The sequence below is a fragment of the Sturnira hondurensis genome, unplaced genomic scaffold, assembly GCF_014824575.4.
Source record: "Sturnira hondurensis isolate 20B ecotype Veracruz unplaced genomic scaffold, ASM1482457v3 Scaffold0006496, whole genome shotgun sequence".
NCBI classification, from domain to species: domain Eukaryota; kingdom Metazoa; phylum Chordata; class Mammalia; order Chiroptera; family Phyllostomidae; genus Sturnira; species Sturnira hondurensis.
In genome coordinates, this window is record NW_028079127.1 from 14,232,274 (window position 1) to 14,257,508 (window position 25,235).

At 55.6% G+C, this 25,235-nt stretch overlaps 1 protein-coding gene across 3 annotated transcripts in view; it reads left to right on the top strand.

The window, feature by feature from the left end:
- Positions 1-25,235, top strand: part of UBE3C (ubiquitin protein ligase E3C) — a 74,953-nt gene that overhangs the window by 19,933 nt on the left and 29,785 nt on the right. For 2 of the 3 annotated variants that reach the window (XM_037049512.1, XM_037049513.1), the window contains exons 7-13: positions 6,994-7,147; positions 7,498-7,718; positions 8,173-8,327; positions 10,373-10,560; positions 15,985-16,071; positions 20,665-20,822; positions 20,945-21,177. In XM_037049512.1, the coding sequence (XP_036905407.1) occupies positions 6,994-7,147; positions 7,498-7,718; positions 8,173-8,327; positions 10,373-10,560; positions 15,985-16,071; positions 20,665-20,822; positions 20,945-21,177 (1,196 nt within the window). The remainder of the gene's footprint in view (positions 1-6,993; positions 7,148-7,497; positions 7,719-8,172; positions 8,328-10,372; positions 10,561-15,984; positions 16,072-20,664; positions 20,823-20,944; positions 21,178-25,235) is intronic. The other variant, XM_037049514.1, reaches the window with a different exon arrangement.

Sequence of the window (25,235 nt, forward strand, 5' to 3'; positions counted from 1 at the left end):
GGGCCAGCCTTGTGGGGTGAGCGTGGCCCGAGTGCAGGTGTGGCTTCACACTTTCTCTGAGCACACGAGTGACTTGGCACAGAGGCACTGTGCACAGCTGGGGGAGTGCCTGCTGGGGTCACACATCTGACCTCTGTCCTCACTTGCACCAGCCCAACTTTTGAAACGTGCTCAGGCTCCTCGCTTTCCTGCTTCTGGTGCGTATAAATGAAGGGAGAACGCGTGCCGCCAGCAGTGGTCCTGGGCGCGCTGCTCGCACGCTGTCTGCGGGCTGTGGCCCGGAGACGCCCCGCCAGGGCCTGTCCCGTGGAAAGCAGTGTGGAGTCATCACCTTTGTTTGTGGAGCAGAGGGACACACTGGGCTGGCCAAAAGGTCCGTGTGGTTTTTCCCATAAATAAAGACGCATCTTTCGTGTTCACCAGGAACTTGATTGATCAGGATATTTTGAGTGTGTCGGCTGTCTCCCGCGTGGTAGAACGCTGATTGTTCTCAATGAGTGTCTCGATTCAATCGCTGTCGACTTCACCTGGTCTTGCTGACCGTGGAGGAGCATCGTCCAGTGAGGAATCTCCAGCATGAAACTTTGCAAACCACTTTTGACACACTCGGTCAGTCACAGCACCTTTTCCATACACTGCAAAAATCTTTTCTAACATTTGCATTTTTACCTTTCTTGAAATGATAAAGCATAATGTGCTCAAAAAGTTGAGTATTTTCTTCTGTCTTCAATATTAAGATAACTACACAAAATTTCAATTTCGATAAGTTTTTTCTAATGCACGCTGGTAGGACAGCTGTCGAAATACGACCTAACAAAATGGTTTTGAGTGAAGTTGAAGACAGCTAAGTGCAACTAGAGCCGTCGTACGAAAACAACCACACGGACTTCTTGGACGGCCCAACACGTAGTCCATTGGCTTTCCCTTCCCCGCCCAGCGTTAGAACACCTTCGCGAGGGGCTGCGCTGCGTAGCACGTGATCGCCTGGGTCTGAAAAACCACTGAGGACACGCCAGTGGCTCTGTTTGGAGACGGGTGGGGAGATCCGTGTGATTTTAGAACATTTATGATAAATTAAACATAATAAAACAAAACACTTAGGATTCTGACCCCCCCCAGTGTTCTCCGAGGCAGAAAGTCAGAACCCTCAGGGCTTCGGGGTGCCTATCACACTAGAAACAAGTGTCCTCAGGCTCACGCACAGAATGGACCCCAGGTGCTTCTGGGAAAAACAGGAGTGAGTGGGTTTTTGTTTCCTCTAAGGGGGCTGGCTGGTCTAGGGGAGTCTAGCCCAGTGAACCCTCTGCCTAGACCTGTAGGGAATAAAGGGACATCTCACACATCCCAGTCTTAGCATCCGGCTTAGGTTTTAATGAAAGGAACGCTACTTAACTCTGTGCAAGAGTAGGGAATTAATTAGAAACAAATTGGAATTTGGTCTTTTAAAAACAAATCGGTTATCACAGAAGTTGTCCAGTGTGTTAATTGATGTACCAAGTATATTGATTTAAGGCCAACTGTTCGATTAGAATTTTTACTTTTCTCGTTTTCTAGACGTAAAAAGGTAACTGAAATATGCATTAGTTTGAAATGTGTCTGGGAATTGGAAATGCTTCAGAAGCCTGCCCTGAAGCTGCTGCTTCTAGCATGTTCTGTGCTGCAGCCATTTCTGAGCTGCTTTTGGTAGGGGCTCCTGACATTCGTCTGCAGGAGTCCTGCAGGCTGCCTGCTCTGGTCTGTGCTGTCAGCGGGCCTCGCGTGGGTGAGCTCATGGGGCACTGTCACACCTGCAGCAGAGCCCGACACCCTAGTCGTGCTCCACGCACTCTGCTCCTATGTACCTCTTCACGTGACTGTGAAGAGGGCGGCGACACCTTTAGAAACTTTTTGTACTTACCCTCTTGCGTTCCACTGCTAGTCACTGTGTAAGGGGTCAGAGGTGAGTGGCTGACGTTGGGCCTCACAGCGGAGGGTGCAGCAGGCACCACGTAGTGGTCGGAACACCAGTGTGCAGTGGGTCGGGCTGTCCTCAGGAGCGAAGCAGGCAGGTAATGGCTGCCCACGGCACCAGCGGTGTGTGTCGACAGTCTCGGGGGGGCTCTCGGCTGCAACCGAAGTGTCTTCTCGCCACTTCATTAGGAAGGGGCGTCTGTGCCTCAGAGACCAAACGATCTGGGTGGTTGGTGTTACTGGAGTCGTCTGCCCCCTGCACATGCAGAGCCCACTGGAGGTGTAAGGCGGTCACGGAAGGCATTGCTCCTGCTGACACGGACGTTGCCCTTGAAACAGTTGGGCTCCCCAGTTCCCATGCTGCGGTCTGCAGAGGGAGACCCTCCTCTGGAGGGGTTACAAGTCCTGGATACAAGGCTGCTGCCCTGCCCAGCTCGGGGCTGGGCCTGCCCTCTGGGCCCATCAGAAGACAGAGGAGCCGGTGACTTCAGGGTTCCAGGGGCCGCCTCAGGTTGCTTGCTGCACAGAGAAAGGATGCAGTGCCCTGGGTTGGAGCACATCGGGGTGTATGAGTCCCGGGTCAGCAAAAACCACAGAACAGTGGCTCGGAGGATGCTTCTGAGGCGATTTTTAACATCCCAGTACCTGGGCCTTATTTGGATCCTGACTCAAGCAACTAGTTTAATAAGACTCATAACATGAGATGATGGGAGACTTGCACACTGACTAGATGTTTATGGTATTAAGGAATTACTATTAATGTATTTTAGTTCTGATCATGGGATTTCTAGGAAGTTCTGGAGACTTCCGGTCAAGATGGAGGCATAAGTAAACACACTTTGCCACCTTGCACAACTACAGAAAACAAATTACAGCTGGACTTCAAAACAGCACCCAGAACCATTAGCAAATCAAGCTCGGTGGAAGTCTGACAACCAAGGATTTAAAGAAGCCACATTCATCCAGATGGGTAGGAGGGGCAGAGATGGGCAGAGTAGCTCGGAAACTGGGTGTGGCACCTGGTGGCAACGGAACAGGCAGTCCCATGTTCACGTGTGGTAGACATGGATCAGGAGACACACCTTGGGAGCAAAGGGTCCCAGGTCAGACCTCACAGTCCTGGGTGTCAGATCCAGGAAGATAAATCCCCATAACTTCTGGCCATGAAAAGGTTGTTAGGAGGCCCCACGTAAAGGGCCCGCATGGACTTAGGGCTTGGGCAGACCCACCCCTCTGGGTTCACCACCAGTGTCACACCTGGGGGGGCGCCAGGCACATCCGGGGAGACAGTGAGGTGGCTAGAAAGAGGGCGAATGCCAGGCACACCTCCAGCCTCCGGGCAGTGGCATTGTCCCCTCTCTGAGCCCTCGCGCCACATAGGGCCGCAAAGTGGTGAAGTGGGTTGCCCCACCCTGGCGATCACCTAAGGCTCCACCCCACACAATTTGCAGGTCCACTCTTCTATGACAGACCGTCCCACTGAGACAGGGAGTGAAAGCAGCCCCACCAAACACACAGAAACACGGGCCCTGGCTGGTGTAGCTCAGTGGATTGAGCGCGGGCCTGTGAACCACAGGATCGCGGTTTGATTCCCAGTCAGGGCACATGCCTGGGTTGCGGGCCAGTTCCCAGCAGGGGACTCACGAGAGGCAACCATACATTGATATTTCTCTCCTTCCCTTCCCCTCTAAAGATACATAAATAAAATCTTTAAAAAAAGAAAGAAAGAAAAAAGAAACACACGGGGAGGCTGCCAGAATGAGGAGACAAGGAAACATGGCCCACCTGAAAGAAGAGGACCACACCCCAGGAACAACTAAACGAAACGGAGACAAGCAACCTATCAGATGCGGAGTTCATAGCACTGGCCGTCAGGATGCTCAGAGAACTCACGGGGTCCTGCAACCCCACGAAACAACCCAGGCAGAAACCAAGGTTACATGAAGTGAGACAGACAAACCCCCAGGGCGCCGACGGTGGAGGGGATGAAGCCGGGATTCAAATCAACGATTTAGGACGCAAGGAAGGAAAAAGCGTTGAGTCAGAACAGCAGGAAGAAAAAAGTATTAAAAAAAAAAAAAACAAGGATAGTATAAGGACTCTCTGGGAAATCACCAAACATACCGACATTTGAATCATAGGGCTGCCAGAAGGAGAAGAGGAAGAGCAAGAAATTCAAAACTTATTTGAAAAAATAATGAAAGAAATGTCCTTAATTTGGTGAAGGAAATAGACCTACAAGTCCAGGAAGCACTGAGAGTCCCAAACAGGCTGGACCCAAACAGGACCACACCAAGACACATCATAATTAAAATGCCAAAGATTAAAAATAAAGAAAGAATCTTAAAGCAGCGAGAGGAAAGGAGACAGTCACCTACAAGGGAGTGTCCGTCAGACTGTCAGCTGATCTCTCAAAAGAAACCTTGCAGGCAAGAAGGGGCTGGAAAGAAGTATTTGAAGTCATGAAAGGCAAGGACCTATATCTGAGATGACTCTACCCAGCAAAGCTATCATTTAGAATGGAAGGGCAGATAAAGTGTTTGCCAGACAAGGTCAAGTTAAAGGAGTCCATCATCACCAAACCATTATTACATGGAATGTTAAAGGGATTTGTTTAGGAAAAAAGATCAAAACTGTGAACGTTAAAATGACAATCAGGGACTTCTGGCCAAGGTGGAGGTGGAGGTGTAAACACTGTGCCTCCTCACACAACCAGGTTTAAAGACAACAAAGTTTTAGTAACAAAAACGCAACCGAAACACAGAAAATTGAACTGTACGGAAGTCTGACGGCAATGAACTGGTCAGCCAGACCAGTAAGAGGGGCGGAGCCAGAGACTGGTGGTGCAGGGTTGCGAGGGAAAACTTGGCCAGACCGACCCAGGTACACGGGCAGCGGTTGGCAGATGTGAGGTGTGGGGTTGTGACGGGCAGACCCAGTGAGGGTGCAAGGCGGCAGGCTGACTGTGGTCACACATTCACGTGCAGATAAACCAGGCAAAGGAGCGAGCAGTGAGACGGACCACACAGGCAGCAGCAGAGGGAAGCAGCAGAGGGGACTGCCATTGCCCCTCTTGGGCCCCGCCCCCACATACAGCATCACAACCTAGTGACTGAGTTGCCCTGCTCTGGAGAACACTTAGGGCTCTGCCCCTCATACGTAACAGATGTGAACAGACCAAAACATTATGACTCAAAAAGAACTCAAAGCCCCAGAGCCAATAACTCTTAAGTGACCAAGAAATAGCCAATCTATCAGATGCACAGTTCAAAATACTGGTGATCAGGATGTTCACAGAATTGGTTGATTTTAGTCACAAATTAGAGGAACAAATGAAGGCTAAACTGAGTGAAATGAAGGGAAATGCGCAGGAAACCAATAGTGATGGAAAGGAAACTGGGACTCAAATCAAGGGAGTGGACCAGAAGGGAGAAAAAAATGACCAGACAGAAAAGAAGGAAGAAACAAGAATTCCAAAAAAGGAGGAGAGGCTTAGGAACCTCCAGGACATCTTTAAACGTTCCAACATCTGGATTATAGGGGTACCAGAAGGGGGAAAGAAACAATCATGAGTGGAAAACGTATTTGAACAAATAATAAAGGAGAACTTCCCCAGTCTGGCAAAGGAAATAGACTTCCAGGAAATCCAGGAAGCTCAGAGAGTCCCAAAGAAGTTGGACCCAAGGAGGAACACACCAAGGCACATCATAATTACATTAGCCAAGACTAAAATGAAGGAGAGAATCCTGGAAGCAACAAGAGATAAGGGGACAGTCATCTACAAAGGAGTTCCCATCAGACTGTCGCTGATTTCTCAAAAGAGACCTTACAGTCAAGAAGGGGCTGGAAAGAAGTATTCCAAGTCATTAAATCTAAAGACCTACAGCCAAGATTGCTCTATGCAGCAAAGCTTTCATTTAGAATGGAAGGACAGATAAAGTGCTTCTCAGATAAGGTCAAGTTCAAGGAGTTCATCATTACCAAGCCCTTATTCTATGAAATGTTAAAGGGACTTATCTAAGAAGAAGAAGATCAAAAATATGAACAGTGAAAGGACAGCAAACTCACAGTTATTACCAACCACACCTAAAACCAAAGCAACCCAAGAGGACAGCTAGATCAGGAGTGGAACCATAGAAATGAGGATCACATGGAGGGCGAGCAGCAGGGGAGTGGGAGGAGGAGAAGGGGGGAGAAGGTACAGAGAATAAGTAGCATAGATGATAGGTAGAAAATAGGGGGGAGGGCAAGAGTAGTAGGGGAAATACAGAATCCAAAGAACTTGTGACACGTGGACATAAACTACGGGGGGGATGGTGGGGGAGAGAGTGTGCAGGGTGGAGGGGAATGAAGGGGGAAATAGGACAACTATAATGGCTTAATCAATAAAATTTAAAAATGGCAATCAGTACATAAATATCAACAGTTGAATCTAAAAAACTTTGCATATGGCCAGAACAGGAACAGAATCATAAATAAGGAGAACACATGGAGGGTTATCAGCGGGGAAGGGGAAATGGGGAAGAAGGCGCAGGGACTAGGGAGCACAAGCAGTAGGTACAAAATGGACAGGCGGAGGTTAAGAACAGTACAGTAAATGTAGAAGCCAAAGAACTTACATGTATGACCCGTGGACGTGAACTAACGGGAAGGGAGAATGCTGCTGGGAGGTGGGTACTGGGTAGAAGGGGGCAAAGGGGGGAAATTGGGACAACTGCAATAGCATCAATAAAATATATTTTAAAGTAAAGGTACCTTTGACAGTACACTGGGACAGTGAAGTCTTGGATTTGCACCCCTTGGAGGGGGGGCTGACTGCCTGTGGCTGGTGATGGTGGGTGCTCGGTGACGGGAAAATGGGGTTTACCAACCATTTCAGGCTGCTTTATATTTGGGACTTTTTTTTTAAATAAAAATTTAAAGAATTCACTTAAATTTGAGCCGATAAGAGTTGTATAAAAAGCATTTTAAAATGGACGTGTTTTGTGCCTCATTATAAGAAAAGGCGCCCAATTTATATGTGTGTTTTTTCCTTCCCTTTAGGGTATTACAGATCTCTCTACTTGTTAATCAACAGCAGGCTTCCATCAAGTATTGAATATTCCGATTTATCTCGAGTTCCCATTGCAAAGGCGTTGCTAGAGAATGTTCTGAAACCACTGCACTTTACTTACGCCTCCTGTCCAGAGGGCGCCAGGTGAGCGGGGTGATTGCTTTGCTTTGTGGTTTCCGGATCCCTGTCCGTCGCTTTGACTTGGACGCAGGACGCTATCTAAAATAACAGACCCGAGCGTCGAATTTTTAGTTCCTTAATGTGACTCCGTTTAAAGGAAAACGTCCTTTGTCCATCCGGCCTGCACCCTAGCATAGATTCACAGTCCTGAAGACCTGCCTCTTTCCCGGCTTCCCCGTGGCCCGCAGAGGCAGGGACGTGGCTGTGTGTCCCCACGCGTGCAGCTCACTCTGGGCGCTCTGCTTGATACCGGGTGCTGAGCTTCGATTACTTCAACCGAGGATTTGGTGAGCAGCCTGTGTTTTCCCTTCCAGGCGGCAGGTGTTCACGGCCTTCACCGAGGAGTGCTTGGCGGCACCTCTCTCCGAGCAGGTTTTCCACTTCGTGCTGCCCGCGCTGGCTGACGCCCAGGCTGCCTTCCCTTTCGAGCCCTTCCTGGAGGCGCTGCTGTCGGCGGAGAGTGGGCGCTCCAGGCCCCACGGGGGCGCGCCCTGGCTTTTCTACGTTGTCTTAACTGTTGGTGAAAGCTGCCTGGGTACGAACGCCAGACAGGTCCTCCCGAGCCCCGTGTGGGGCACGGCACAGGTCTGTCCGGAGGGGCAGCGCCCGGCAGGGTTGCTGTCGTGGGATCGAGGTTGTGGGACTTTCCTGGGAGGGTGCCGAGGCCACCGAGCTGTCCTGGACGGGCCCCTGTGGAGAGTGCTGACCTGTACTGGCGTCAGGAGTAGACACTTGTCCTAAGGCCACACGGGCTCAGGACTTCAGCACCGAGTGGGGGAGCAGGTGTGCATTCGAGGTTGTCTCCCCCTGTGTTCCAAACGTCAGATGCCCTGGGTCACAGCCCCCACCCCTGCGACACCGCAGCCCACGCGTCGGCATCGCAGTAGGTGCCGGTCAGCCACGCCAGTCCAAGCATAAGACAGGGACGGCGGTTTTGCAGCCTGTCGGATTGCCAGTAACAAACTGCTGTCATCGACTGTTTCCCAAAGGGACCCTCTCTGAGGAAGGCCTGCTGGTGTACCTGCGTGTGCTGCAGACTTTCCTGTCCCAGCTGCCGGTGGCGCCCGCCCGTTCCAGCGGTCAGGACTCGGCCAGCGACTCCGAGGACGACAGTGCCGAGGCGGAGCAGCAGAGGGGCGCGCCGGTGAGCTCGGGCCGGAGCCGCCCCCACAGCACCGTTGGGCTCCCAGCGGTCCCTGGCTGTTGGGGGTGGTGCGTGGAGCGCTGCCCCCATGGCCCTCCTCCCTTCCCCCCTTCCCCAGAGGTCCCCACCTGGTGACAAGAAGGCCACATGCGTGTTTGGGGGCACGCGATGCGGCGTGGCGCCTGGTTTCCGTGCAGAATGGGGTGGTTCGGCATGTCAGGTCATGGCCAGGGACCTCATCCTGGGTGGGAGCCGGCTTGGTGAGCGGGCCCTTCCCCGCCCTCGGCCAGGCGTCTGTTTCCAGAGAGCTCTTGGTGACCGTGCTCGTCCGCGCAGCTCACCCCTTCAGGGGACGTGCAGCGTGCAGCGGTGGCTGTGGGCAGTGCGGTCCCTCATTCAGTCCTCATTCTGGGATGAGGCCGGCCCCCCAGCGCCACCCCCCTCCAGTGGCAGCCCCTGTGAGGGGAGGCAGCTGGGTTCCTTTCTTGCCTTACCTGGTGAGCGCCAGGCAGTGTCTTCTGGTCGTTCTTTGCCAGCGCTGCAGACGGCCAGTGTTGGGGTTTGTTTTACGAGGAACCAGAAATGCGCTGCTGCCATCGTCTCCCGTTTCGTCCCTGGCGTCAGTTCCTGGGTGTGTTCTGGGCTTTCTCTTCGTGGGACTTCCTTCCGGTCTTCTTCGTGGTTCCTTTTCCATTGCCACTTATCCCCTCTGTACCCCGCTCCCTGCCGTGTGTTTTCAGGGGAAAATGCCGTGCATTGTACACACACACACACACACAGCGTGTGTCTGTCTCACTGAAGTGGTGTGCTCTTCTGCTCTCTCACACCTGGAACGGCTTTAGTAGGTTCTCAGTGATCTCTTCTTCGGTTACTGTGGGGTCTCATCTCGGGAGGGGTGCAGGGCTTGGGGGCCAGGTTTCCAGGGAAGTCAGTCCTCAGGGTGGGGTGGGGTGGGAGGGCGTGGGCTTGCTTCGGGGAGCGGCTCTGGCCACACCCTGACTCTGCAGCCCCAGAAGCGGGCTGCAATGTGGGGTCACGAGAGAACTGGTGCCCTGCGGCCGGGTGTGAATAGAGCCTTCATTCTAGAAGACAGGTTTGAACACTCAGTGGCCTTGAGGATCTGTGGAGTTACGGGGTGTCTGCAGTCCCCCGTGTACCTGCTATCTGTGTGAAGGAGGGGCTGAGGCAGAGACTGGGGCCTTCCCCTCTGGGGACACAGATGGGGCGCGGATTGTGACCGGGAGCTTGGCTCCCCTGCTGTGCTCACACCTGTGGTGTTCCACAGGGCGGCGGGAGGGGTGTTGACGTCCACGGGAATTCACTGTCCATGCGCAGCCCGGACTGCGGTCCCGACGTGTCTCGTTCTGTGCATCTCCTCCAGAGTCTAGTTTGCCAGCTGGAATGTGTCGCTTTAGTCTCTAGAACAATGTTTCGTTGGTAGGCGATTGCAAGTTACATAAGTATGTTATCCCAGTTTTCAAACAGTGCAGTTTCCTGTGTCTCTTTGTGTTTACTTGTGTGCATGTGCACAGCCACACGTGAAAATGCGTGTGTCTTTGATTAGTGTCCCAAATCAGCAAACTGTAGAGCATTAGCTCAGGTTTTATTCAGTGAATCAGATCTTCTAGAGAATTAAGATATGAAATAACAGGTTTATGTAGTTCATTTAATTGTTTTAAATGTTCTGTGATAGCCCACTCTGCTTAAACGACCACTCGGGACAATTTGCAGTGGGAATTCTTCAGTCATGAAGTGCTCTCACAGACACAAGTTTAGTGCGGCACGCTCTAAAAATAGGGGACGAGCTTCTCTCAAAGTGGGGACACCGCAGCCACTGGCCATGTGGTGGCACACTGGGTGCAGCTGCTGCCCACTCTAGATCTTAGGTTTCTGTGGGGGGGACACTGCGCTGTGGCCTGGGGAGTTTGGGGTGATGCCTGCCCTGCGCTTTGGCTGGAGGAAAAAGGAGACCCTCCGTGGGTGTGGTGGACAGGCGAGCCCCCACAGAGCACCCCTAACCCGCGGCCGCTCCCGGTGTGTTTCAGGCGGACGGACGGCTGTCGTTGCCCTACATAGCGGAGGAGTGTCTGAGGAAGCTGGACACGAAGCCGCAGACGAACGCACTGCTCAGCCTGGTGTGGCGGGACTCGGCCAGCGAGGAGGCCTTCACGCTCATGGCCTGCGTCTGCCACACGCTTCTGGTGCAACAGCGCATGATGGTGCCCCGCGTCAGGCACGTGCCCGGCCGTGGGGTCCTCGTCCCCCGCCTGTACTCTGCTTTCCAGTCTGCGTCCGTGGGGCAGGACCCAGGGCCGCTTCTGCCTGAGCGTTTCGTGGAGAACAAGTCAGGTTTCTCTCCCGAACCTGCGAGCCCCACCCGTGAGCTCTGAGGTGCCCTGGGACGTGGGAGCAGGCGGAGGCGGCCAGCCTCTGCTGCGTCTCAGGCACGGAGGGGTCTGGAAGCCAGGAGGGCACCTGCGGTGACAGCCAATGGCGTTGTGCCTCTCTAGGCCCATTCCGTAGTCTCTGCTCTGTTGTCTGAGCACCCGGGCCGTGTACCCTGCTGGTCCCCATTGAGGTCTGCAAATGCCCGTGCCTGACGTCACCTTCAGCATTTTTCCCTGTTTCAAGTGACAGTTTAGCAGTTTCTTAGGAGTTTAACAGAAAAACACATACAGAGCGTAGCACAGGGTGACTGCAGGTCCGCCGGGAGCTGGGGGACGGAGGAGGGGCTGCCGGATGGCCCTGGTGGCAGCAGGCCTTGCACTGTGCCCACTGACTGAGGCTGCTTCTGAGAACTGCTCGCCCACAGGGTGGTGAGGGCTGCTGCTTTGTCCTCTGACGTGCGCTGTGGGGGGCCCTCGTTGGCCGAAGCTGCCTCTTTACCTGAGGGCGGCCTCCACGAGGCGCTGTCCAGGCCACTGGTGTTCGTCACCATGGAGGAGGTCGGGTGCCGAGGCAGAGGTCCTCCTGGGCGGGGAGCTCTCAGGCCACTGGGTGAGAGAGAGCAGGCTGGGGACCTGGGGGGCACCCGTCTCTGCTGTGGTCGGTGGCCACCTGCTCTGGGCTGCTGGGCCCGGCACCTGCTCCCTGCAGGATGCACTCCAGGGGCGGTAGGCATGCCAGGGTTTAGTGTCCAGAGTGTTTTCAGGGGTCACGACATAGCAGACAGGCCTCCTTCCGTGTTTAAAGGGTTCCGACCGCTTCCAAGTCTTTGGAAAAGGTGACTGAAACAGGCGGCCATATAGGCTGGTGCCTCGCCCTGTGATCCCCCCAGGCTCCATCCAGCCCCTCCCATTTCCGGTGGGGCTTTGCAGTGTGGTGCATTCCGTGTGGACTGTCGGGCTGTGTGAAGGGACACAGAGCAGTTTCCAAGGCACCTGTTCAGGTAAGGGAAGGAGGAGAGAGGACAGGGAACAGTCGCCCCTCCCCTGTCAGGAAGAGGGAGGAGTAAGAACGAGTGGTGGTTACTGTTCACGCTGCTGTGCTCGGTAGCTTCGCTCTTCACTGAAAGGTCCACCAGTTTGTCCATGGGGACGCCCCCAGGCCACCGGCAGCTCGCTGCTCAGCCTTGCCCCCAAGTCCCTGGCTCCCTCTTGTACGCCTGGCCCCTCCACAGACCCCGTGCTGGTGACTCTGCCCTGACTCTGGGCGCCTCCGAGGCTTCCTGTGCTGGCCTTGGTCTGTGTGTCCGTGTGTCCTGAACATGGTCGACTTCCCTCTCTGCTCCCTGTCCTAGTGCCTTCCTGCCCCGCAGGCACTCTGGGCAGTCTCGCTCCTGTGAGGGTCTTCGGCCCCTGTCGAGCTCCGCACCCAGCCCAGCGGCTGTGGGGCCTGTTCTCAGACCCTGTGTGCTGCCCAGGCCTGGCCGGCCTCTTTCCTCGAGCCAGGGTCCTGCTGGCCCATCTTTTAGGAAGTCGCTGGCGAACCAGGGCTGCTGTGCTCCGGTTAGATTGGAGTGCACGCCCTGTTCCTTGGTTCCGCTCGCCACGTCCCACCAGCTGGGCGGTCCGTGTGATGGGCAGTCCGTGTGACCGTGGCCCTGCCCACGTTGTTCTGCCTGCCCTTGGGCACCAGACGGGGAGTGCTGCACTGTGTGTCAGGGTTTGCCAGACCGGAGTGTCAAACAGTGTCACCCTGATTCTGTCCGTCTTGCTTCAACGTTGCCCAGGCATCCCCCTGGCATTTGGGGGATGCTCCCTGGCACTGGGGTGCCTCTCTCGTGACATGTGGCCACGGGGTGCAGGGGCTTCCTGGATCCCAGGTGCAACCCCCTGCCTCTCCCCTTCCTTCCGCTCTAGTCTCTGTCCAAGACGCACCGCCCTCCTCTCGCCACCCTTCTCGGCCGACCAGTCTGCAGGTTCGAGCCACGGCCACTGCCTTTCGGAAGCTTTCCTGAGTCTGGGGGCTGGGGCTTCTCCCCACGGCCCCATGCAGTGCCCGCTGTGGGGGTGGCGTTCACACCTAGGGGGCCGGGTAGGTGGGCCTGCCCTTGGAGGCTCGGCTCTCTTGTTCTGGCGTCTGAAAACTTTGAAGCAGAACTTGGAAGGCAGTGTTTTGGGGTCAGAGCGGTTGGCAGTACCGTTCGCCTACAGTCTCCAGCTTTATCACAGGGAGTGCTTGATTTTTCCGCCAGAAATACGTGGGACGAGGCAGCCTGCTCGTGTGCGCCCTCTGTTGATCCCCGAGGTGCACACAGGCGTGCACCTCCCGCCTGCCCTGCCATGGGAGTCCCATCATCCTTCGGGATAGAAGGGTTGTGCAGGCGGATTCTGTGGGGAGAAGTAACCATCCACTGTGCTGCACGGTTGTGTTTAAATGTTCGTGTTATTGTAAACAAGTTTTACAGTGTTGTAGCAAAATACTGAGGAGGTAGCTAACTACAGGGAGAAACATTTGGATTTTTGCCTGTGGTTTTGTTTGCTTTTATTATCGCTGATGTTTTTGGTATAACCAGTAGGTTTAATGCGCTACTGATTCATATTGAAGTGGGCATTCTCTCGCCCTGGTCGGTGTGGCTCAGTTGGTTGGAGCATCAACCCGTAACCAAAAGGCTGTGGGTTCGATCCCCGACCAGTGCGCACACCTGGGTTGTGCTCTGATCCCGGTCAGGGTGTGTCCCGGAGACAACCGGTGATGCTTCTCTGTCATTCCTGCTTCCCTTCTCCAACCCCCCGCCCTCTTGCTCTCTCAAAAGCAGTGAAAAAATGTTCTCAAGTGAGGGTAAGACTTTTTTAACGTTCCCCCACTCGGCGGTGCCACTGCCGAGTCCGTTCGGGGTTTGTGTGGAGGAGGAGCTGGCACAGTCGCTGGGGCATGAGCCCGGGGTTCGGCGGGGGCTGCCCCAGCACGCTCAGCTCCGTCCCTGGTGGTGAGTTCCAGACCTCCCAGAACTTGGCAGGTGTGGGTGACTAGTCATGTCCTAGGACGTGCAGGGGATCCCAGGAAAGGCCTACATGAGGGCTGTCGGCGGCTCCCGCAGTTGGCCTGTGCGAAAGCCAGTGTTCGGAACTGGCAGGGGAAGGTGGCTGCGGGAAGTCCCCGGAGGCCAGGGTCGCCTCCCTGCTGCCTGACCCCGAAGCCCGAGTGCAGGCCCGTTCCCAGGAAGCCTCGGGGCAGGGAAGGGCGGCTGGCTGCTGGGGCCGGGGCGCTCGTTGAGCACAGCCGTGTGTCTGAAGCCTCGCGTCCGGTCCGGGCCCGAGTTGGTGGGGAAAAGTGTTTGTCAGGAGCGAGTGGCCTCCAGCTGAGATGTGTCGTACAGTTCTTACCGTCACGAAGGGAGTTCAGAATTTGCTTTCCTCTCGAGTGGTGGTGCGAGTGTTGCTGTTGCCAGCACAGTGGCCGTGTGGCAGGGGGCCTCCAAGGAGCTGGCGGGTGCCGGAGACCCCTCTGTGCGCAGGGTGTCCAGCACGCCTTGCTGGGCCCTCCCAGGCGGCCGGAAGGCCAGCTTCTCCACTGCCTCTGGCATGTTCCTCGGTGGTCCCTGCAGGCAGCGGCCTGGTCACGGCCAGGCAGCCCACAGGGCAGCCCCTCACCTGTCCTGGCAACTTGGGTGCAGGTTCAACGCCCCATGCAGTGGTCTGCTGAGTGACTCACTCAGGGAGCGTTGTGTGTCCAAGCACAGTCCGGGCAGTGTGTCCCCCTGCAGTGGCCTCTCGGGGGTGGGAAGGCATGCCAGGGGGTGTGGGGGCACCATGTCCACCCTCATCCACAGGCCCCCGTGTGAGCGTGCGTGCCAGCCTTTGCTCGCCTCCCTCCCAGGCCAGCGGGCCGGCATTGCCAGTGTCCTGTCTCCTTGGTGGTGGCTGCAGGAGCGGGTGCGCCTGTGGCGCTGTGTGATTGCCCAGACTTTGCAGGTGTTGGACTGTAGTGTTTACGTTTAGCATAACTTGACGGAATCTTGGTGTTAGTAAAAATATACTAGATAACACGTTTTTAAGACAATCTCTCAACTGCAGAGAAAGGAGGCAAGAAATGTTACCCTCCAGAACTCTCTTGTGGTGAAAGTTCGTATTTTTCATGCATTTTTCTCACTCTGTTCCCTGCGTAGCCGTTTGTCACCCTCCTAGTGTGTAAAGCCTGGGAAAGGCAGGAGAACCAACACTGGGGCCCACTCCCAGGTCGGGTGAGCGGGGTCTCCCGCCACGGGCTTTCGGGAGGGGGGTGGCTTCCCTGCCGCACCCGCCCCATTGCGCCAGGGTTTTTCTTGGCGGGGCTTGTTTCATTCATCTCTTGTAACTTGCTGTGTCATTTGTTACATTTTAAAATTATTCCAGTGACTTTAAGAAGTTTTTTCAGCTTGGTTTTGAGACCCGCCCAGTTGGGGCCTGTGGGTCGTGTGGTGTTGCCACTTTGTCCCAATGTGTGCATGGGGTGGACACACACTCCACGCAGAGCTGCCCCTCACGTGTTGGAGCCAGGGAGGCCTTGGAATGGAAGCAGTTCAGCCTCCTTTTTCGCTGTGGAAACATGCCCTGGCCTTCGAAGAGCAGGGCAGCTGGGTGACCTCGTAGGTTCTCCCCAGCCTAAGGCTTCGAGGCTGTTGTAGGGAATTTAAAGCAGGAGGGGTCAAGCCCCGTTGGCTCCTGCCCTGGCCCTGGCCCACCACGCCTCAGCCTCGCCAACTCCCGCGCCTCTGAGGTCGCCCGCCGTGCACCGCTCCTCTGAGGGTGGCACTGGGACTGCAGAGCGCAGGGGGGCGGGGTGGGGGGCTCACTGTTCCCTAGTGCCCTGTGGAAGTGGCGTTCTGCAGAAGCGTTTCCAACCTTCAGAACATCTTTTACAGAGTTGAGGTAATTGGTAGATTTTATTCAACATTAAGGTCATTTCTATGTGCGTGTTTCCAGAATTGTGACTGCAAGTCAGATGCTGAGTGGTGAAGGTTTTGAAAGCGCGTGTTAGTGGTGGCAGCGTTAGCAGTGCCTCCCGCCACAGTGCGTGGACGGGTGCCTTGCAGTGTGCACTTGGGGGAGGAGTTCTGCTCTTGCTTCCCGGGAGCGCTCTGGCCGGCGCAGGCTCACGCACCGTGGCGGGTGGTGGGTGTTGCTGGTGCGGGTGCAGACGTCTCCCACACGGCTCGTGTCCTCGGCGTAGCGCACTTCTGAAGCAATGTGTTGAATGAGTGTTTGCTGACTCTTATCTCCCCTTCCTTTTTTAGGCTTCTCTACAGCTTAGCCTTTAATGCCAGGTTTCTGAGGCACCTTTGGGTTCTCATATCGTCAATGACCACACGGATGATCACAGGGTATGTGGTGCACGCGGACTTATAAACTGAGCTTAAGGACGTGGGACGCGGCGGCCTCGTTAAAACCCTGTAAGGTATTCTTGAGCACTGTTCCTCCTGGTCACTGCCTGTTGGAAGTTGCATTTACACGGCCTCCGTGTCACGGGGGAAACACTGCCCGTCTTAGGGGGTTTGTATGCGGTACTAGGAGTGTGGCTTTATCTGAGGGTAAGCTTGTTTCTAGAATTCTGCTCATTTCGGGAAATGGCAGACTTGAAAATGCCTTTGCTCCACATGACTTTCCTTTGCTTTTGATAAATAAAGTGCAGATTTGAAGCACATTTAAGACAGTACACAAGCAGTAAAAGATGTCAAATGTTGTAGAAGTGGGTTTTTTTAAACGTTGTGCTAAAATAACGTGGTCTTGCTTCTCCGAGTCACTGTGAAACGTGAAGGCGAGAGCCTTTGCTGCACTCGTTTTAGTCGAGTGCTAAGCAGGGCACTGAGTACCCGTGTTGCCTGGCCCCTCGGACCCCGCACGCTGTCACACAGAAAGAAAGAGGCCGTGTGTGACTCAGCTGACTGGGGACTAAGCCTGAGAACGCAGCTGTGAGTGCAGCTTACGCTTGAGAGACCACCGTGCCGCGGTGGGGTCGCCCGCTGGGAGCCTGCCTAGCTGGAACCAGGAGGCTCGGCTCAGTTTTAGGGCAAGACTTTGAAAAGAAGAGTTTCTTTTTGGATTTTGGCTTTTTCCTTTTTGGGAGACAAGCTGAAAAAAGGCAGTTTTGGTGGGTGAGGGTGGGGTCTGCAGTGCGAGTGGGTGCGCAGCATGTCGGTGTCGGGCAGTGCGGGAAGTCCCGGCGCCTCCCACTCTGGGTGTGGGGTGCTGAGGCGGCCCTGGGTCTGTGCCTGAGCATTGGTGACAGCCCGCCCTGCGGGGGACGCTGTGTCCAGGTCAGCTGCACAGGCCACTCTTACTATTGGGGTCTGCTGTTCATACAGCGTGGCTCTGGGGTCCTGGGCTGGCTGAAAGGTCCGCAGCGTCTCTCGACCCGCGACTCCGGTGGCAGCCATCCTCCACGTCTTCTGGAGGCATCGGTTAGGCTACGCCATGGCGGCTGTCGGTGCACGTTGTTAAAAACCTCACCAGAACTGAAGAAGGGTTGTGCAGCCCTTTCGATGTTGAAGCTGGAAGAAAACACACAACGTGTCTAGTTTAAGCAAGGCAGAAATGCAGGGAAAGATCCATGCGGTGTGCGGAGAAGGTGCCGCGACTGAGTGGACGTGTCCAAAGAGGTTTGCGGAGTTTCTTGGTGCAGTGCAGGTTCTGTCCAAATGATCTTTTGCTGCGGGGGTGGGGGCCATGCTCTGGGAGGCGGTTAGCAGCACCCTGGCCTCTCCCCCCGGGAAGCCGGCAGTGGGAGACAGCCGGCTCACTCAGAATATCCACGTCAGCGAGGTTGTTGGTGAAAATGAAAAGGGCTTCTCTCTGTCTTTTGGAAAACTAAACAGACTGTTTGGCCGGCCTGCTGCTTTCGGGGAGCGGGGGTTCTAGTGGCACCACTGCCGCTGAGGAGCCCCCAGCACCCCTGCGGCAGGGACTGGGAGAGGCCTGGGCGGCTTCCTTCGCTGGCCTTCGTTTTCGAGGGAGGGGAAGCCTCAGGCTGAGTTGTGCTTTTGGTGCCGGCCTGGGCTTTCCCAGGGGACAGGTTCTTTGAGGCAGGGGCGGGCTGGGGGCCCGTGGGACAGGAATTAGCAGCAAAGCCGGGCCGCCTGTGTGCTCGTGACGCTGCCTCGTGCTGAGGAAGCAGAGTCACGGCATGGGAGAGGCTGTTTAAAAACTCACTGGTTTTAAAAAGCCAGCGTGAAGATTTGAGTTTTGTTTTCCATGTTTAACTTGTTAAAGCGGAGTGCCTCAGAGAACCCTGACATGTGTCCTCATTGGGACAGAAGGCCTGATCTCCGAGTGGCGCTGAGTCTGACTTGGAGACATGCACGGCTAGGACCTCAGAGCTGTGCTGGGTGGAAGGGAAGCTGGAGGCGGGGGCTGAGGGCACAGGCTCTGGTCCTCCCCGGGCCTGGGGCGCAGGGGCAGGCGGAGGCACGCGGGGCTGGCCGGTCTCTGCCTCCCACCAGGCGCCCACGGGAGCGGCCTCTGCTGGAGGGGCGAGCTGCACGGTCCTCTGGCCCCGAGGCTGGCTGGGTCCTGGCTGGACTCCCCTCAGCAGGGTGGCTGCCCTGTGGGCCCGTCCCCCATGTCTTTCCACGTAGGCACCAGCAGCGGGGAGGACTCTCGGCAGGTAGAGTAGGAAGTGCTCTTAAAACTTTTGAGGCCGGAGCCTGTTCGGTAGGAGTGTCCGCAGGAGGAAGAGAGGCTCTTTCGGGGGGCGGGGGGTGCAGGATTGAGGGCGCAGCCTGCAGCCCTGTGCAGAGGGTGAGCCAAGGCCGGGTCGGGGGTGGCCCAAGGCCACGCTGGTGTCCTTACCGGCCAGCTCTCTCTTGCGACCCGCCAGTGTCTTCCTGTTGCAGTCCATGGGGGCTTCTTCCTGGCTGGCAGGTCTGCAGGGCCGGTCTGTGTCCAGAGGACTATTTGAGCCGGTGTCTGTGGCACAGAGCGCCATCAGCGGGACTCGAGAGAGGCTTCATTCTATCCTGGCTGCCTGAGGACACAGGCACGCAGCTGGCCCTTCTTTCCAGTCCTAGCTTCTGTCATTAGAACGGAAACAACTTGTTTCTGGGCTCCCCGACAGGGAGCTAGAGAGGATGAGTGAGCAGAAGGGTTGTCCGTCTGAGAGTGGCCTGCGTGCTGGCAGATGTGTGGGTGACTTGCGGTGAGGGCGGGGGGGGGGGGCGCGGTGATGAGGGTGAGGGTGAGGAGGAAAGTGGGGGGTCGTTCTGAGTATGTGGAGTACTGACCGCAGTGACGACTGAAGCAGGTCTGTGGCTTTTCTCCATTCAGGAGTTTTTGTTTATCCAAAGGACATGCTCACTGGTGTTGGAGAGAGGAAGGGGGGGAGCGCCCTGCCTAGGGACCAACCCTGCTGCCCAGGCCTGTGCCCTCACGGAAAAGGAAGCCAGGACCGTCTGGTACATGGAACGGCGCTCCAACCTACTGAGCCACACCAGCCAGGGCTCAGGAAATGGTTTCTGATGTTTCACCTGGTTGACTCAACCTATACCACGTTCCCTTAAGTGTTCATTTCATCAGTATCCGTTACTGTTGCAGTTACGCATTTAGTGGCAAAGCAACGAAAAGATACAAACTGTTATTTTTACTGATATCCACAAAACCTAGGACGTTAAGATCCTGCCTTTTCTCTGTTAGCAGCACGTGACCCTGGGTGGCCCAGGGGGCTCCGGGGACAGGACCCTGTGGGTGAAGGGTCCACTGCTGGGCGGCGAGGCAGCCCCCTGCCCTGTTCTATCCCCACATAACCTCTTCCTGTCCCCTGGCTTTGCCTGAGAGGTGGGACAGGTGTCCTGGTCCATTTCAGCATCCTCACCATGGTTCTGTGTTGGACCAGTCCCTTCGGTTGGTGAGACCATCGAGCACAGGGCTCAGTGCTGTGGCTGCATGTGGGGGTTGGAGTGTCTAGGACAGGGTGATGGCTAGAGTGTTGCTTCTCCTGGCTGGGGACGGTGCTCACCTGGGTCCCCATCCTTGGCCCTGCTGACTCGGTGCTGCCCCTGAGATGGGCACCGTGGAGACCCAGAAGCTTCAGGGCTTAGGCCCAGCTCCACCAAGCCCCTGGGAATAACCAGTCATCCTCTGGGCCTTGCCCCCTGTCCTGCTCTCCCACAGACCTGTGGGCCGCCCGGGTGGCCGGCTGGTTGTATCCTGAGTCCTGGTCAGGCCTCATCGAACATGTGCCTGCCTGTGCTTTGTGGAGATACGTTGTAGGTGCCCACAGGACTGGCTGGACATGCCATGGGGGGCCGTGGGGGGCCATGGGGCCTGGTAGTCTGGGAAGAGGCTGTGTCAGCTCTGAGTTCAGTAACTGGAGGCACCACATCTAACCGTGGGAGAAAGGGGCTGGGGTGGAGGTGGGAGAAGTGAGTGTAGCCCATGCCAGCTCTTTCTGGGGGAGGAGCCCCCAAGGTGCTCTCAGGACCACTCGCCTTAGCCAGCCCTGCTCTGGGTGGCCCGTGGCGCCTGGCACACGCAGGGGCAGCCACAGAGCCCTGGGACGGGAGCTGGGCTCCTAGAAGCACGGCCCAGGGCGGAGGGAGGAGGCCCAATTCCTGAGCTCCTGCCGAGGTCAGCAGACCCCTGTTGGAATGTCCTCGAGTGCTGAGCAGCTGGTGAACTTCCTGGGACCAGAGGGCTCGGACTCTGTGGAAAGTGTTAGATGGAGAGGAGGGGGGCTTTGACCCTGGAAGCAAAGTGTGTCCACGAGAGTGGTGTGACGGACGCCACTGTCCTCTGAGCGTGTGCTCAGCCCGGGGCTCATTCCGTGGAATTCAGGACGTGGGGCAGAGTGGCAGGCTGGCTGCTCATTGGCCAGTGCCGGTGGGAGGCCCGCCCCTGCCCTCGGAGCAACGCCGTGCTCCTGGAAGCGCTCGTTCCCCTGGGTCTGTCTGTGTGACGCCCTGTCTCCTGTCCCCCGTGCCCAGGTCCGCGGTGCCACTGCTCCAGGTGATCTCGAGGGGCTCGCCCATGTCCCTCGAAGACTCCGACCGCATCATCCCACTCTTCTACCTGTTCAGCTCCCTGTTCAGTCACTCGCTGATCTCCATCCACGACAACGAGTTCTTTGGTGACCCCATCGAAGGTGAGGCTGTCTCGGGCCCTTCTGTCGCCAGCCCTTGGCCTCTCCTTCCGGGGGGTGGGAGAAGCTTCTGTCCCCTCTGCTGCCCGGGGACCAAACTGAGATGGGGCGGGGCTGTTTTTCAGTCGCCGGTCAGAGGCCGTCCTCCCTCATGCCTTTCACCCTGGAGGAGCTGGTGGCGCTGTCGCGGTGCCTCCGGGACGCCTGCCTGGGCATCATCAAGCTGGCCTACCCGGAGACGAGGCCTGAGGTGCGGGAGGAGTACGCCACCGCCTTCCAGAGCGTCGGGGCGCGCTCCAGCGCCGAGGTGCAGCGGTGCGTCCAGGCGGAGCAGAAGCGCTGGGTCCAGCTGTTCAAGGTCCGGGCGTGGGCGCTTCCTCGAGGGCTGCGGGTCGGGCTGCGGGTCGGGCCGCGCTTCAGTGCTGGACGAGGGTTTCTGTCCTTCCCTCTCGCTCTTTCCCACTTTGGATGTCATCTAGGGGTCTGGGGTCTTCTGCTTTTTTAAAACAATTCTGTTGCCCGTGGTGGTATTGTAGTAAGGTGGCGTAGGTTTCCAGTGGGTGTTGCTGTGTCACGTGGGCTGTATGTTGCGTGTGGGCTCAGCGCCCACAGCCAGTTCCCCTCTGTCCCCGCGTCTCCCCCCTTTACCCTTCTCTGCCCCGGACACCTGCCTTCCCTGAAAACCCCGTGTTTGCCGAACATACCTGCTAGAAACTGCCCGCGGTGCCTCTAGTGCCGTGGGGAAGTGCAGGTGAGGTCTTTAGGGTTTTTGTTTTTCACTGCAAGATCTCTTACAGATTTTCTTTCTTTAGTCTTACAAGAAGTTAACATAGGAGGAGTGAGGTCGTCAACTTCATGACACTGGAATGTGAATTATTTCAAAAGAGCCTCATCTGTGACCACAGTTGGGAGCTACCGGGGCTGCAGTGTTGGCAGGAAACCACCTCCACGGAGGGAGACCAGCTGTCGGGGCAGAAAAAAGGAAGGGAAGAGGGCGCTTGACTTCCCGTGAAATTCTGCGGCAAACACACCCAGTCAGCTAAAATCGCTCGTTAAAGGGGGAGAGCAGGAGAAGTGCATTTTCCAAATTGAGCACTAGATTTACCGTCCAGGGAAGACCGGCGACCTCTCGCACACTAATGTTCCCGGCGAGTCATCAGCTGTCCCTTCAGGTCTTTTATCACCGCTGTTGTCACGCTATCTATTTAATTGAAAGAAGTTAATTGAATGAAAATGATCAACTAAGCTTGTATTAATATTGCTAATGGAACTTTCTTCTTGGCCATGTTTGGAGAAAGATGTCAAGCCAGACTTTAGGAAAGGCCCATTAATGCTTGCACTTAACCTGATGGGCTAATTAAGGACTGCTTACTCATCTGAGGGGCGAGGCGGGCTCCGAGCGGCCCCTTCCGCTGGCCTCGCAGCACATTCCACTTACGGCGAGGCATTAGAAGCCGTGGGGCCAGTGGGTACTGCTTTGATTGCTCAGAACAGTCCTCACGCACCATTGAACTTGTGATTTGTGCCCACGGGAGTGAGATGGGTTTGCAGTTCACCTTCATCACCCGTCTCCAGGTTCCTAAGTGGATGTGGGCGGTCACATGTTTAACCCTTGCTGTGTCTTTTCTTAAAGACTGCCGGTTTTCTAACTACTCTAAATTAAAAATAAGTTATCAACTCATCTAAAACCTGTAATTCTTATGTAAACTTTCCTGGGTATGCGTGTTATGGTGGTATATGTGTTTTTTCTAAGTATTTAATTAAACTCTGGGGCCTTTGTTATTAATAAAGCGTTCCATTCTGTAGATAACAGGCACCGTCTGCAGTGCCAGGTGATTTCACTGTTTTACAGCACTGAGAGTTTAATAATTTTTGTTCGACAGGCTCACCTCCTGGACCTAGAAATCTCTGAGACTAATAACGCTCTAGGTTTCCCCCCTGGGCCTGTTTTATTTTGCTTAAGCATTAACTGGAAGTTTTGTAATGAATCTCTTTTTTATCTCTCAAAATGACTCGTTATCACTTCATAGGGATTGAGGGTTTTGAGAATGAGGGTGAGAGTTCACTTTTTGGTAAAGGAGTAATTTGGGTTTGAAATCAGTTGTTACACAGACCTTCTGAGTTGAGAACAGAGTGATTTGAAGACAGTTTTTTTGAACAGCATCTCTGACCTGTGGGAAGTCATTTATGCCACCTGTTCACTGAGCCAAGGCCTGACCGTGGCCGCAAGGCACAGCCTCTGTGAGCAGGAAAGGGCCTGGCTGCTCCTAGGGTCCCTGTGTAGAGGGGACGGCCTGTGGTGTGCGGTGGGGAGTGTCCCCCAGGGGCACTGTGTCCAGACAGCGTTCTGAGAGCTCGGCCTGTGCTGGCTGCTTGAACGCCACGGTGCTGGAGGGGAGACACCGGGGCTCTCCTGTGCCACAGGTGCGGTCATGTGGTGGTGGGTGGGAAGAACCGGGACAGACTGGCAGCATGTTTTTAAAGTATGTTTTATTGCCCTGGCTGGTGTGGCTCAGTGGACTGAGCTCTCGGGCCTGTGAACCAGAGGATCGGGGTTCGATTCCCAGTCAGGGCACATGCCTGGGTTGCAGGCCAGTTCCCAGCAGGGGACGCACGAGAGGCAACCATACATTGATATTTCTCTCCCTCTCTCCTTCCCTTCCTCTCTGAAAGATAAATAAATAGAATACTTAAATTTAGATAAAGTATGTTTTATTGATTATGCTACTACAGTTGTCCCGCTTTCCCCCTTGCCCACCCCACCCCCTTAGTTCATGTCCTTTGGGTTGTGCCTGTGAGTTCTTTGGCTTCTCTGTTTCCTATACTGCCTGTCTGCTTTCTACCTACCTTTTATTCTTTTTATTCTCTGAACCTTCTCCCCCGTTCTCCCTCCCTCTCCCCATCCCCACTGATAACCCTCCATGTGACCTCCATTTCTGTGATTCTGTTCCTGTTCTGGTGGTTTGCTTTGTTTTTTGTGTTTTGTTTTTTTAGGTTCAGTAGTTGATAGTTGTGAGTTTGTCGTCATTTTACAGTTCATGGTTTTGATCTTCTGGAAGTCACACTCATCTGGATGGATATGGCTCTTTTGAACTTAACCTTGATTGTTGGACCTCCACACAGTTCAATTATGTGGCAGTTCTGGGTGGTTTTTGTTTCGAGGTTAGTTGTGATCCTTCTGTGGTTGTGCAGGGAGGCGACGTGTGTCTGCCTCCGCCTCCCTTGTGACTGGAAGCCCATTGGCCTTTGTTCTGTGTAGCAGCACCACCTTGGAGCTGCAGACTGTGAGGTGGGGCCTGCCGTCCGCTGGCCTGCCCCACACTGTCCTCTCCAGCCGGTTTCTGGGAGAGGCTGCTGGCTGACCCCAGAGTGGAATTTCAAGTGGAGAGATTCATCTCTCTCCGTTGCCGTGGGGACCCAGGTCAATTTCCAAGGCGTGTGTCCATGCTGCTGAAACAGTGTCTGCATTCATCAGCTGTGTGCGTGCCTGTCGGGGTGCTCTGTAGCTCTGATTGCTCCAGCCCCTGTGTGCCCCTGGCCACTGCGTGTGCAGTGCCAGCATCTCCACAGGAGGGGCAGGGGTGGGCGGGGCTCAGACCCTGCCTGCCACACCTGTCTGGACAGAGAGGGCCCAATTCCTATTTTAGAAAGACTTTTCTAAAATAGGAATTGAGACAACAGTAGACCCTAACTGCACCCCATCACGCCACTGCCTCAGCGGGTTGCTCACCAAGGGGTGCCGGGTGCTGGCCTTTATTCGGGTGGGATGTGCCCCCTCCTGCCTGTCTTGTAAGGGTTCTGTTTCGGTTGGGTTTGGTTTTTGCTTCTCATCCTCGCCCGTGGGAACGTTCATTGATTTTAGAGGGAGAGTGGGAGAGAAACGTCGGTGGGAGAGAGAAGCATCGACTGGTGAACCTCATGCACTTTTTGTTGTATTAGTGTAACTGAACATCAGTGAGCTTCACTTAGAAATGTGCCCTCGTGTCTGCAGCCTGAAGTCACACATGTGCACACACGTGCAGCAGGCACGGTGACGTGTGTTGTGCGAGGCCAGGTGGCGGCCCTGTGGGGCGGTGCCTGTTCTGCAGCACCTGCAATTCAGACGTGGCCAGGTATGGGCTCAGGAGTGGTCCACGTGACCTTTTCCACCTGGGGTGGAGGGACACCTGCCGACAGGTGTCTCCCTCCCCCCCCATTCCCACAGTCAGTAGTAACAGCGTGGAGAGTGGCTATGCGTGTTTTTCAGGACGTGAGCCCTCCTGTGAGTTCAGAGCGCTGGCTGATTCCCTGGGACGTGGTGGGACATGTTGTGTCGGGACACGTCATGTCGGTGTGGTGGTGTGGTCCCTGCCGAGGTGCTGTGGGTGGCACTGGGCACAGCCGCCCCGCCGCGCCCTCCCCCCGCCCCCCGCCCCT